The 11936-nt window shown below is 68.9% G+C and overlaps 1 protein-coding gene across 2 annotated transcripts; it reads right to left on the bottom strand.

Moving 5' to 3' along the window:
* Positions 1-46: 46 nt before the first annotated feature.
* LOC116963235 (F-BAR domain only protein 1-like) lies at positions 47-10687 on the bottom strand. Of its 2 annotated transcripts, XM_042794501.1 has the most exons (29): positions 10641-10687; positions 9378-9434; positions 8560-8656; positions 7694-7785; positions 7506-7580; positions 7262-7403; positions 7027-7179; positions 6842-6946; positions 6242-6340; positions 6036-6132; positions 5829-5873; positions 5668-5740; positions 5565-5586; positions 5422-5476; positions 5140-5318; positions 5036-5060; positions 4865-4927; positions 4703-4745; positions 4490-4581; positions 3747-4376; positions 3393-3511; positions 3183-3288; positions 2985-3096; positions 2720-2875; positions 1885-2017; positions 1567-1766; positions 1283-1347; positions 1001-1165; positions 47-328 (listed from the first exon to the last, which is right to left on the bottom strand). In XM_042794501.1, exons 3-29 carry the CDS (start codon positions 8584-8586, stop codon positions 306-308), a joined length of 3096 nt encoding a protein of 1031 aa, XP_042650435.1. In that variant the 5' UTR covers positions 8587-8656; positions 9378-9434; positions 10641-10687; the 3' UTR covers positions 47-305. The 2 variants fall into 2 exon arrangements, with proteins under 2 accessions (XP_042650435.1, XP_042650436.1); XM_042794502.1 differs by lacking the exon at positions 10641-10687 and having other exon boundaries at positions 2720-2809; positions 9378-9483.
* Between the last annotated feature and the right edge of the window lie 1249 nt (positions 10688-11936).

Here is an 11936-nt window from a genome sequence, read left to right as displayed (position 1 = left end):
GGGGATGGGCGTCGTGGCAGGAGGCAGGCGGGAGCCGGCGGGGGGGTTATTAGAAAATAAAGTGTTTAATAAAAGAGCAGCTCCTGCTCCCTTCACAGCACAGGGGAGGGCGGAAGGGACCGACCGCCGGGCAGCAGGAGACAACGCGGTGACAGCCACGGAGTGGGGGGCCGGAGGGAGAGGAGGAGGGGGGGCTCCCACCCAGCAGCACCCCCTCCCCATCCGGCCTCCATCCAGTGTTTCAAGTTCACACAACCAAGGGGGGAAGCCCGGGGGGGGGCTCGGAGGGTCTGGCAGGAGGTGGCTCAGGACCCTGCCAGGTATATCCCTGTAGAGGAAAGATGGTGAGGGGGAGCTGAGAGGATGGGGGGGCACATGCCCAGCATGAGGATGGTCACTGCCCAATGCAATGGCTCAATGCTGGCCCCAAACTGGGCTACCCACACCCTCCCTGGGCTGAGCATTGCCGGAGGGCATCACCCAGTGAGAGGGGAATGGAGCTTGGGGTGGTAGGGAGAGGACCCCGTACACCCTGGGGCCATGGGGAGCAGGGAGGGGACCCCTGTGCACCGCAGGAAAGGGACCTTGTACCCCCCAGGGCCACAGGGAACAGGGAGGGGACACCCATGCACCCCAAGGAAGGGACCCCATGCACCCCAGGGCCACGGGGAACAGGGAGGGGACCCCCGAGCATCCCAGGAAAGGTACCTTGTACCCCCCAGGGGCACAGGGAGCAGGGAAGGGACCCCCATGCACCCCAGGAAAGGGACCGTGTACACCTCAGAGCCATGGGGAACAGGGAGGGGACCCCATGCACCGCAGGAAAGGGACCTTGTACCCCCCAGGGCCACAGGGAACAGGGAGGGGACACCCATGCACCCCAAGGAAGGGAAGCCCATGCACCCCAGGGCCTCAGGGGATGGGGAGGGGACCCTGCAGACTCCCAAGGGCCATGGGGAAGGGACCCCCTTGCCCCCGCCTTGGGCCCCCCCAGCCGTACCTGTAGCAAACCTCTTCTTGACCAGTGACATGCGGTACCCGGCGCTCGCCAGCTCCACCTCAACGCCCGACAGCGTGCTGCCCTCGCTGCTGAACTGGGCTGCCACGGGGCTGGGCTTACTGGGCCCACAGAGCGGCTCCCAGCTGGCCGAGAGCCGGCCGCAGCCTGGGCGGGGGGGACACAAAAGAAGCGTTTTATTGGGGGGGTGGGGGTGGGGGGTGTGTGTGTGTCTGCAGGGGCCAAGCCCAGACCCTGGTCCTTTGCCCGCGGGTACATCCTCACCTCCCTGCCCCGGGGCACCGGGGACATCCAGCAGCCTCCAGAGCAGCCTCTTCTCCTCCAAATTCCTGCGGGGACAGGGGGCATGTCCCCAAACCCCCGCCACACTCCACACTGTCCCCCCACCTCCCTCGCCCCATCCACACGCCCAGTTTCCCCAGTTTAGAATCCCACCCCCCCCCCCCACCCTGACGGGTGCATTTGGGACCCCTGAGGTCTTGCATACCCCCCGCTTCTGCACACACACACATCCATCCCCCCCACCCCACCCCCCCCAGCCCCCTTACCAGCTGGCCGCGGGCTGCAGCCGCAGGTTGGCGACGGGCTCGTCCACGGGCAGCAGGACGTGGACGTTGGCGAGGGGCACGGGCAGGGCCAGGGCGCCGGCGTTGTAACCGTACTCGACGCTGACCCGCGTGGCGCCCGGCGAACAGTCCCACCGCACGCACAACCGCAGCGGCGCCGAGCCGGGGCCCAGCCGCGAGAACTGGGGTCACCACAGAGGGGTTTGGGATGGGCACCGAGACCCTCCCAGGCCCCTCTCCTCGGGAGGTGGGGGGGAAGACGCGGGGGTCCCAGCTTTACCCTCTCCCCGTGGGGTTCACCTGGTACTTGAGCAGAGCCACGTTGTAGTAAGAGGCGGCCGGGCTCTGCTCCGCTTGTTTCTGCAGGTGCCCGGTCAGCGCTGCCATATTCAGCCAGAAGTCCTTGGTGCTGGGGTCGCTCTGGGATGGGTCGCTGCGGGGACGGGGTCAGAGCCGCAGCGGTGCCTGGGCATCCCAGGGAACCTGGCACCCCGGATACGCCCCCCCCGCCTTTGCTGCACCCAAGGATAATCCAGGCCCCCTGGGAACCCCAGGAACACCCTGTACCCCGGTACCCAGCTCCCCATCGTGGCATCGACCAGCTCCCCAGGATGTGCAGGCATCCACAGGAAACCAGGTACCCTGATATACAGCTCCCCATCACTGCATCCCCCACCTCTCAATGTCCCTGTACCTCCAGGAGACCCCTGTACCCCAATACCAGCTCCCCATCACTGCATCCCCCACCTCCCAATGTCCCTGCACCCCCAGGAGCCCCCTGCACCCCAATACCAGCTCCCCATCACTGCATCTACCACCTCCCAGGGTGCCCATGCCCCTCCTGTATCCCAACACCAGCTCCCCGTCACCGCATCCCCCACCTCCCAGGGTCCCTTCACCCCCCAGGAACGCCCTGTACCCCACCAGCAGCTCCCCATCACCACATCCCCCACCTTCCAATGTCTCTGCACCCCCCAGGAACCCCCTGTACCCCAATACCAGCTCCCCACCACTGCATCCACCATCTCCCAAGGTCCCTGCACCCCCCCCAGCCACTCCTAGTACCCCGATACCAGCTCCCCGCCACTGCCCGCCCCCCACCAGCCAGTGCCGCGGTGTCCCCATGTCCCCTCACCTGTAGAGCAGCTCGGCGTTGGGCAGGAACTGCTCGATGGCGCTGGCGTTGAGCAGGCGGAAGCTGAGCACGGGGGGGGCCATGCTCCCGCTGAAGACGCGGACGATGCCAGCAGGGAAGGACATGGTGAGCTCCCCCGTCACCTTCACCAGGCAGCTGCCAGGGACAGGCCGGGGGTCAGCGGATGCCCCAAGCAGGGTGAAGTAGTTGGGGTGTGTGTGGGGGGATTTCCCTGACCCACCCACTCCTGGGACCCCCCCCGTACCTGTCAGCGTCGCGCCCCTTGAAGTACGCGTGGACGTACTCGGTGAAGGCAGTGGCCACGGGGAGAGCGTCCTGCGAGCCCAGCACCACGGGGCTGGGACCCCGTGACAACCCTGGGGTGACAGACGGGGTCAGAGACAGGATGGGGACACCCCACACACACACACAGACACACCACCCCCAGCCCCCCAGCACCCACCGAGCGCCGGCTGGGAGACAGCGAAGAAGCCCCGCTCGCCCAGGCTGGCGGGCGCCGAGTGCGAGGGGCCGCAGCTCCAGGAGGGTGAGGGGCTCAGCGAGCGCGACTGCGAGGCAAAATAGTGTCAGCGGAGGTGTGTGGGGGGGGGGTGTCTGGCCCCCACTTTGGGGGTCCTGAAGCCTGGGACCATTCCTACCCCCTCACACGCACCAGGTCCGTGTTGCTGCCTGCCGCCGGGCCAGCCGCCGGCCTCTTCGTGCGGGAACGGCGGGGGGGGGCCACGAGCGGGACCTCCCGGGGGGCTGCGCTGGGCCGGGTGGGGAGAGCATCTGGGGGGGGTGGGCCACGAGTTGGGGGTGAGAAGAGAGACCTGCGTGGCAGGGTCATCCTGCGTCCCCCCCGACCCCTGACCCAGGGGGAGCTCCAGCAGGGTCTCACCCGTGCCATGAGTTTGGCAGGTCTCAGCTGGGTGAGACCCTGCGCCCAGCTTGGGGCGGGGGGGGGGCAGAGTTAAGGGTAATGGGGGGGTGGGGGCAGGTTAAAGGTAATGGGGGGGCCACTCACCTGGCTCAGGCTGTGGCGGGGGAGCCGCCAGCGTGCCACCCTCGGTCAGCCTCGTCGCCGACCCTTGGCAGGTCCACGGAGAGGGGCTGGAGGACTCCCCCCCACTGGGGGGGGCCGGAGAGGAGGAGGAGGAAGAGGCCGAGTTGGAGGAAGGACAAGGCAGAGGTGGATTGTCCCCGCCGGGGCTGCGGGGTCTGACCCACGGTGGGGGCTCCCCAAAAGGGTCGGGCGAGGGGGCTTCGCGGGGGGCCGGGCCGCTGGGGCAGCGGCTGCGAGCGCGGGGCGCTGAGCTCACGTCCTCCCAGAGCCCCTCGGCCCCGGGGCCGCTGAAGACAGCGAAGCTGGGGGGCTCGGGGAGGCGGCCGGCGGGGCTGCGGGGCCGCGGCACCCAGGCACCGGGGTCCCGGGCGGTGGGTGGCGGCAGGGGGGGTGGCGGGGGGGGGTCCGACGAGCCACCCCGCTTGGGGAGTGGGCTCTGCGGTGTCCCTGGCTGTGGAGTCCAGGGTCTGGAATCCGGGGAGGGTCCGGGTGCTGGGTGCGAGGGCGAGTCCAAACCCGAGTCCTCCACGTTCTCCGGGGAGGATGAGGAGAAGGGGGAGGAAGAGGATGTGAGGACGTAGGTGCGGGGGGCTGCAGGGAGACCCCCGTGTCAGAGCACTGAGTGGGTGGGGGGAGGACGCAGCACCCTGGGTGCCAGGGTCCCCCCATCCCACTCCCTCCTCCCCAATCCCCCAAATCCTCACCCGGGAAATCCTCCGCTTCGAAAGCCGACTCCAGGGGGGGCCCAAAGAGAGCAGCGGGGGGCACGGCATCGGGGGGGGCCTTCCCAGGGCCGCTGCACCAGGGCCAGAGGAGACAGCTCAGTGCCCACCCGGGACCCCCCCGGGGAGGGGGTTCAGGGGTGGCAGCACGGGGTGTGCTGCCCCATGGCACCCCACTCCCTCCCTGCCCCATACCTGTTCACCTGCGCTGCTGGGCACCCCCTCCCTGCACCGTCACCTGCAGGGAGAGGGGATGCATTGGGGGCTGCTGAGCCACTGTCCCCCCACATTCCCAGAACCCCCCACACACCCTCAGGACCCCCCCACACCCCCAGGACCCCCCAAGTATAGCCTCACCTGCCACCAGTGTTCCCTCAGGGTCCACATCGCTCGGGGCGGGGGTCAGGGATGCCACGTGCCCTGTGGAGGGACAGGGAGAGTTGGGGGACAGGGAGTCTGGGGAGGGGGACACAGAGCCCAGGGGACCCCCAAACTACGGCTGCACCAATCCCCCGGGGTAGCACTTACGGGATGACTGTCGCTTGACGGTACCCTGCAAGAGAATGGGGACAGGGAGTCAGCCGGCCCTGGCACGGTCCCTAGGGCCCCTGCACCCCCCCGCCGAGGCTCACCCCAATGCTGGGGGGCAGGATGAGGTTCCCCACGGTGGCCTTGAGCTGCTCCATGGTGGCCTCAGCGCTGCCGGCCGCCTCCCGGGGCTGCACCGGCTTGATGTGGACGTAAAACTTGCGGGGCTCGTCCTCGTCGTAGTCAGAGTCGCTGGAGGAGCAGACGTGGTTCTCTGCCTCGGCTGAGCCCCCGTCAAGGCAACATCCCATGCTCAGACCCCTCCAAAAATCATGACACCCCCTCCAAAAATCACAATCCCCGCCCCCAGTCCAGAGCAAGGATACTGTGGGTGACGTCGGGGCGCACAGTGAACCCGTCCTCATCTACCTCCGGGCAGCCCTGCGGGGAGATGCTCGGAGAGGTGCTCGCTCCCCAGTCCTCCCAGTATGGAAATAACCAAGCCCAGGGCTGGCACTGGGATACTCACCACCTCGGCATCCGGGGATTCTCTGGGGAATGACAGGGGCAGCGTTAGATCCCGCAGCGGGGAAGGGATGTGGGATCCAGGGATGCGGGGAGGGAAATCTTACACAGCATCACGCTCTCTCTCCTTACGGCTCAGCCCAGGGATGCGGAAAGCTTTACTACGGCTCCTCTTGGGTCCTAGCGGGGGGGGGGCACAGAGCAGTCAGCAGCCCCCCCCACACCCCCAAATCCCCGGTGTGGGGCTGCTGGATGCAGACGTACTTGCCTTCCTGCGCTGGGGCCAGCCGGTACTCGTCGAAATCCAACGCTCCTGCCACGGAGAGTGGGATCAGCCCAGCGCCGCGGCTGCGTCCTCGCACGAGGGTGACGCTCCCCCCTCGTGCAAAGCCCTTGTGTGAGGAGGGGGGGGGTGGGGGGGGCAGGGAGCGTCGCCCTCGTGCAAAAGCGGGGAGCCCACCGGGATGTTGCCCACCTGGCCGCTCTCGCCCCGTGCCCTTGCTCTCAGCAAACCTCCGTAGCAGCATCTCGGTGCCAATGTTCTCCACGTTTTGCTTGAATTCTTCGTGCACCTGGAAAAAAGGTGGGGATACAGCTATGAATAATACTCTAAGGGAAGCAGGGGGACAGGTCGGGGTTGTCCCCCATTTGTGCTCATCCCCCCCCCCCCCGGGGACTCACCTGCCCGATCTGGACATGGGTGTCCTCCACGGAATGCGAATAGGAGCCAATGAGACCCTTCATGTGGCGTAGGTGGGCTTCTTCCACCTCCTGGAAGCGCTGAGGAGGCAGCGGGGACACAAGGGGGGAGGTGTAACCAGGGTGGCATGTCCCCAAGGGTCAGTGTGGGGACAAGGAGGGGGGCTCAGGAAGGGTGGCACGTCCCCAAGGGTTGGCATGCCCCAGCAGTGGGGGCTCAGCCAGGGTGGCACACCCCCAGGGGAGAGCATCCCCGGGGAGAGGGGTGGTCATGAAGGGTGGCATGTCCCCAAGGAAGGGGGCTCAGCCAGGGTGGTGAGTCCCCAGGGAGGGGGGCTCAACCAGGGTGGCACGTCCCCAAGGGCCAACATCCCCGGGGGCTGGCATCACCAAGGCGGGGAGCTCAGCCAAGGGTGGCACGTCCCCGGGGGTTGCCATCCCCAAAGAGGGCTCAACCAGGGTGGCACGTCCCCAAGGGCCACCATCCCCAGGAAACCAGGCTCATCCAGGGTGGCACACGTCCCCACGGCGGGGTGCTCAGCCAGGGTGGCACGTCCCCAGGGCCACCCCGCTCCTGCCCACCATGGCCGAATCCACCATCCTCTGCTCGAAGTCGGCGCGGGCAGCGTTGTACTTCTCCACCGCCCGCCGCAGCGCCTCGCCCGCCTTCTTGGACTTGACCTCTGCCTGCGGGACCGAGCGCCCAGGCATGAGGAGGGAGGGTGGTGGAGGATAGGGACCAGCCGGGAGGGGACATCAGGTGTCACCTTGTCGATCTCCTTCTGGCTGGTGCCCTCCTTGCGAAGCCGCTCGTACTCCTGGCACTTGCTGTGGTAGCTCTCCTTGGACTTGGGCAGGAGTTGGGCCACCCCGTGCAGCAGCTGGACGGCCTCCAGCGTCCCCGACACCTCCTCCTTGGACTTGGGGGACACACACGCACACACACAGGGGTGAGGGGAGGATTGGGGTGGGGACACACGCACACACACGCGCGTCTGGTACCTTCTTGTGCACCCGGCCTTGCTCCTCGCCGTAGCGCGAGATCTCCTTGATGAGGTCGTGCAGCTTCTTCATCAGCTCCAGGTGGCACAGGGCCAGCTTGTCCGAGGAGATGCGGAAAACCTCCCAGAGCGGCGCGAAGGTCCTGGGGTGGGGGGGGCCACAGGCAAGGCTGAGCAAAGCCAGGTTCCCCCCCCCCCCCCCAAGCCCCCCGCTGCAGCCCAGGGTGCTCCGGACCCCCACTCACCCCAGCTGGGTCCCGTTGGTGGCCATCTTCGACAGCTTCACCATGGCCTTGGCGTAGTTCTCCTCGATGGCAGCCCTGGGGATGGTGGGGAGGGGGGGTGGGTGGGTGCTGGGGATGGATCCTGGCGATGCTGGGGACCCCCCCCCCCTTTCATCCCATCCCAGTCACCCCCCACCCCACCCCGGTACCTCTCGCGGACGAAGTCGGCCAGCTCCTTGGTGGAGATCTGCCCGTGCTTCATGTTGTGGTAGAGCACGTCAAAGCCGTGGTTCTTCTCGCCCTGGCAGGGGACACCCCCCCACGCTCCTCAGCTCCCAAAAACAGCCCCCCCCCCCTCCCCACCCCAGCACCCCACAGCATGGGCACCCAGCAACCCCCCCACCCCCCACCCCCCAGGACAGTGCCACTGCTGGAGGCACTAGCAAGAAGCAACATGTGGGGTGGAAACACCCCAAATAGGGGGTGTGGAGCCCCCCCACCCCTGCCAGAACCAGCGGGGGGCAGGTGGGGGGGGCGGCCACACACCCAGTTTCCCCTGGGTGAGCCGTGCAGGAAGGGGTGCACCGAGCCCTGATGTTGGGTGCTATTTTGGGTGCTGCCCACTCCCCCCACAGCACATAGGGGGCGGCTTCACCCTCCACCCTCGTGTCGTGGCCCGGCTGGGGGTGCCGGTGACCCCACCCTGGGGAAACTGAGGCAGGGGGGAAGGGGGAAGATGGAGGCAGCGACGAACCAGGAAGCATCGGCCACGCTTCACACCCGCCGCGGCGCCGCCGACTTCCTCCCCCCCCGCAGCGCCAGAATGGGGATCCCCAAAGTGGGGGGGGGGGCTGAGGTGGGGGGGGTGGACAGAGGGACAGCACCGAAGCCGAGGGACCCACAAGCACCCGCACCCCCCCTTTCCCCTCAGCAATTAATTCGCAGCGTTAACAGAGGCGTCGGGCCTTGGAAATGGCAACGAAGTTCCCCCACCCCCCCCCCCAAAAGGCTGGGGGGCCCCTCACAGGGAGCCCCGAAAGGTGGGGGGCACCTATGGGTGGGGGTCTAGGCTTACCCAAAAGTGTTCGGTGAAGTAGGACATCTTGGAGGGGGACACACACACACACACACGACACGGCAGCGCAGGGACCCGCAGCTCAGCTCCCAGCACCCTGGGGACACACCTGACCCTTATTGGGGGGGGGGGGGCTCAGTGGGGACCCCCCCCTGCGCCGCGCCTGGACCCACCAGTATTTATCAGTTTTGCCAGGAAAGCGTAGCCCCCCCCTCCTCGGCCCTGCCGTGGCCATGGAAACCGTAGGCTCCCCCCCCCCACCCCCCCGCCTTGCCCACCATTGCAGCCCCCTCCCCTGGGCGTGCAGCACCCCGTGGCATGGAAGAGGGGGGCGGGGGGGGAAAAAAGGGGGGGGGCCACGGGTTTGGGGGGGCCACTGGGGCAGCGCTTGGGCCTGACACCCGATCCGCAGCTAAATAATAAATGAGCGGCTGCTGCGCAGCGGCTGCTCCCGCGCCCGGCCATGGCAGCGGCCCCCAGCCCCCCCAAAACCACCACCCCCCCCCCATATCCCGACCCCCCTCCCCGCTTGGGGGACCCCCTTCCCCCCACAAACAGGGACCCAGGTATCTGTGCCCCCTCCCCCCCACCTGAACCCCAAATGCACCCAGCCGTGCTGGGGGTAATCCACTGGAGCAGCCCCCCCCCCCCCCCCAACACACAGCGGGGGGGACACACGGACGGATACCCCCGGTTTGTGGCCCCCCCCTAATCTTGTTCCCCATCACACGCTGGAGAAAAACAGGAAACCAAAAAAATCAAAAAATCACGCATGGCTGGGGGTTGGCGTAACTGGGGGGGGGGACACACACACTCACCCTGCGCTGCTGGGGGGCTCGTGGGGCCCCCCCGATCATCCTCAGCACGCCAGAGGTCTGGGGGAAGAGAGAGAGAGGGGTCAGGGCACGTCGCAGCCCCCCCCCCCCCACGCCCCGAGCCAACAGTCGCCCTGCACAGGCTGAGCCACCTGTGTCACGAGTGGGGCGGGGTTCAGCGCGGGCCCCCCCCCCCCCGGCTTCCCCCTGGCAGGCTGGAGGGGAAGCGGGGGTTTGGGGGGGGGGGGGGGGGGTGTGTGTCACACATCGTGGAGGGCTCGGGGGGGATCAGGGCCAGGCTGGCCCCCGACCTGTCACTGGTCACGAGTGGCCGCAGACACCGCGAACCCGTCACCCCGTCGGCCAAAGTCCCGAGTGGGACGTGGAGGCGGGGGGGGGGGGGGGGGGGGGGCGCACGAGTGGGGGGCACAGCATCCCACCCGGCTGCAACAGGGTCACCCAGGGACCCCACCCTGCAATCCGCCCCCCCGCTCCGAGCGGCACTGGCCCCCCCCCTGCAGCAGTGACCTTCACCGGCGTGGGGTGCGGGGGACACGGGTGGCCCCCCGTGGGGTGCCGGGGGGCTCTGGGGGGAAAATGGGGGGGGGGGGGAGGGAGCGGCGGATCCGACCCGACGTGGGGAACGGCTGCACCTGCCCGTGGGATAATGGGGGGGGGTGGAAATGTGCGTGCACCCCCCAAATCCCCCCCGGGCAGAGGGAGAGGCACCGTGGGCGGGGGGGGGGGGGGTCGGGGCGTGCACAGGGGTGCAGATGCTCCCCCCCCCCAAAAAAAAAAAAAGGAGGGAAAGCGCCGAGCCCTGCACCTGCAGCGGGCGGGGAGGGGGGGGGGTGTCGAGGGGGGGGCTGCCCGCAGCATCGGGAGCGACGTTTTGAGGCGGGGAGGGGGGGGGGGGGGGGTGTTCTGCCGCGCGCAGCAATGGGGGGGCTTTTATTGAGGAGGGGGCACCGAGGGCGGGGTGCGCTGCAGCGCGGGGGGGCTCTGGTTGAGGTGTGGGGGGGGGGGGGCGTAAAGCTGCACCCCAACCTCGGGGAGGGGGGGGGATGCTGCAGCGGCGCGGGGTGGGGGGGGGGGGGGTGGGGAGCTGCACCCACGCAGGGCGCGGGAGCGGCGGGGGCTGCACGGCGGGGTTGGGGGGTCCGGTAGGCGGGACCGGGGGGGGGAGGGGGGATGGTGTGTATTTTGGGGGGGGGGGGGGGGGGGGGTGCGGTGCTCTGCGGCCGCGGGGCCCGATCCTGCACTCACCTGCGGGGACGCCCCCGCCCCGCTCCGCTCCGCCGCCGCCCCGGGCCGCGCGCTCGGGGGGGTGAGGGGGGGGGGGTGGTGGTCTGGGGGGAGGGGGCGGGGCGAAGAGGAGGCCACGCCCTCCCCTCCCCTCCAGCCGCCTCTCTATTGGTCGCCACTCCCGGCAGCGGTTACCGCAGCCAAAAGATCCGCTTCTCATTGGGCCGAGCCGAGCGCGGGGAGGGGGGGTTGATTTGCATTTTTAAAGCGGCAGCCTGCCACACACCAGCACACCCCCCCCCCCCCCCCCTTCCACCCCCAACCAGTTTCGGGGTGGGTGGGTGTGTGGGTGGGTGTGTGTGGAGGGGGGCGATGCGGGGCAGGACCAAACCTACCCGCACCTGCACCCCGCGGCTCCCACCATCCCTGGTGCTGCCACACCCCCCCACCTGCCGGGGGGCTCCCGGTGCTGCTAACCCCCACACACACACTCCCCCCCCACACACACACACACACTTTCCACGACTGTAAACGGCCCCCCCCCCGGTGCAGCCTCCCCCCGCCCCCGGTGCCACCCGGTGCCTCGCGCCCCGCTGAGCTCATGCCCCGGCTCCGGCTGACACCGGGGTGCAGCTGCGGGGGGGGGGCGGTGGGTGGGGAGCAGCCGGGCAACGGAGAGGGGGACCCGGGGAGTGTATGTGTGGGGGGGTTGCCACAAAGAGGCCCCCCTGCCAAGATAGGGACCCCCCCACACACACACTCCCGGGGTGCCACAGCCACCGGTGTCGGCGTGGGGACAGTGCGTCACGCGGTGGCTTCGGTTACGGGTCCCTTTTGTCCCACGACACCTTTGCCACGCAACCCCCCGGTGCTGGGGACAGAGCGGGGGTCCACCGGGACCGGGCCGCTGCCCGTGCTGCCAAGTGCTGCACCGTCGCCTCTGTGACCCCACAGGTGTGTCCCCCACCACCAACCACCCCCCCAAGCGCGGTGGCAGCCGCCGACGGGGCAGCAACGCTGGAGAAGCCCCCGGTGTCCTGGGTCACCTCACACAGCCCAAAGCCAACCGAGACCCTCATCGTGCCGGGCCGGGGGGCTCGGAGGGGTCTGGTGGGACGGTGACAGTGGCAACGCTGGGAAAAGCCCCAGGCCCCCCCGCTCCGGCACCGGCCTCCTGGTGAGTGAACCCCCCCAGCAGCACCCCAGGAGCCCCCTCCCCAAGCTGCTGCCACGGCCCTTCCCGAGCTGGGGGGGGGGCTTTTTGGGGTGTGTGGGGGGGTTTGGTTCCCTGATCCTGCCAGGCGCAGGCTGACCACA

Source organism: Tyto alba, unplaced genomic scaffold (assembly GCF_018691265.1).
Source record: "Tyto alba isolate M040663 unplaced genomic scaffold, T.alba_DEE_v4.0 Super-Scaffold_20000042, whole genome shotgun sequence".
Taxonomy (NCBI): Eukaryota; Metazoa; Chordata; class Aves; order Strigiformes; family Tytonidae; genus Tyto; species Tyto alba.
Note: the sequence above shows the minus strand (reverse complement) of the source record. Positions and strands in the feature narration are given on the sequence as shown.

What these genes read in the sequence shown, in the direction of transcription:
- LOC116963235 (XM_042794501.1), bottom strand. Translation starts at nt 8,586, where the DNA reads ATGTCCTACTTCACCGAACACTTTTGG. An exon ending in CGTCAAGCGACAGTCATCCC is followed by an intron (nt 4,928 to 5,035) that starts GTAAGTGCTACC and finishes GTCCCTCCACAG; the next exon opens with GGCACGTGGCATCCCTGACC. An exon ending in CCAGCAGCGCAGGTGAACAG is followed by an intron (nt 4,582 to 4,702) that starts GTATGGGGCAGG and finishes GCCCTGGTGCAG; the next exon opens with CGGCCCTGGGAAGGCCCCCC.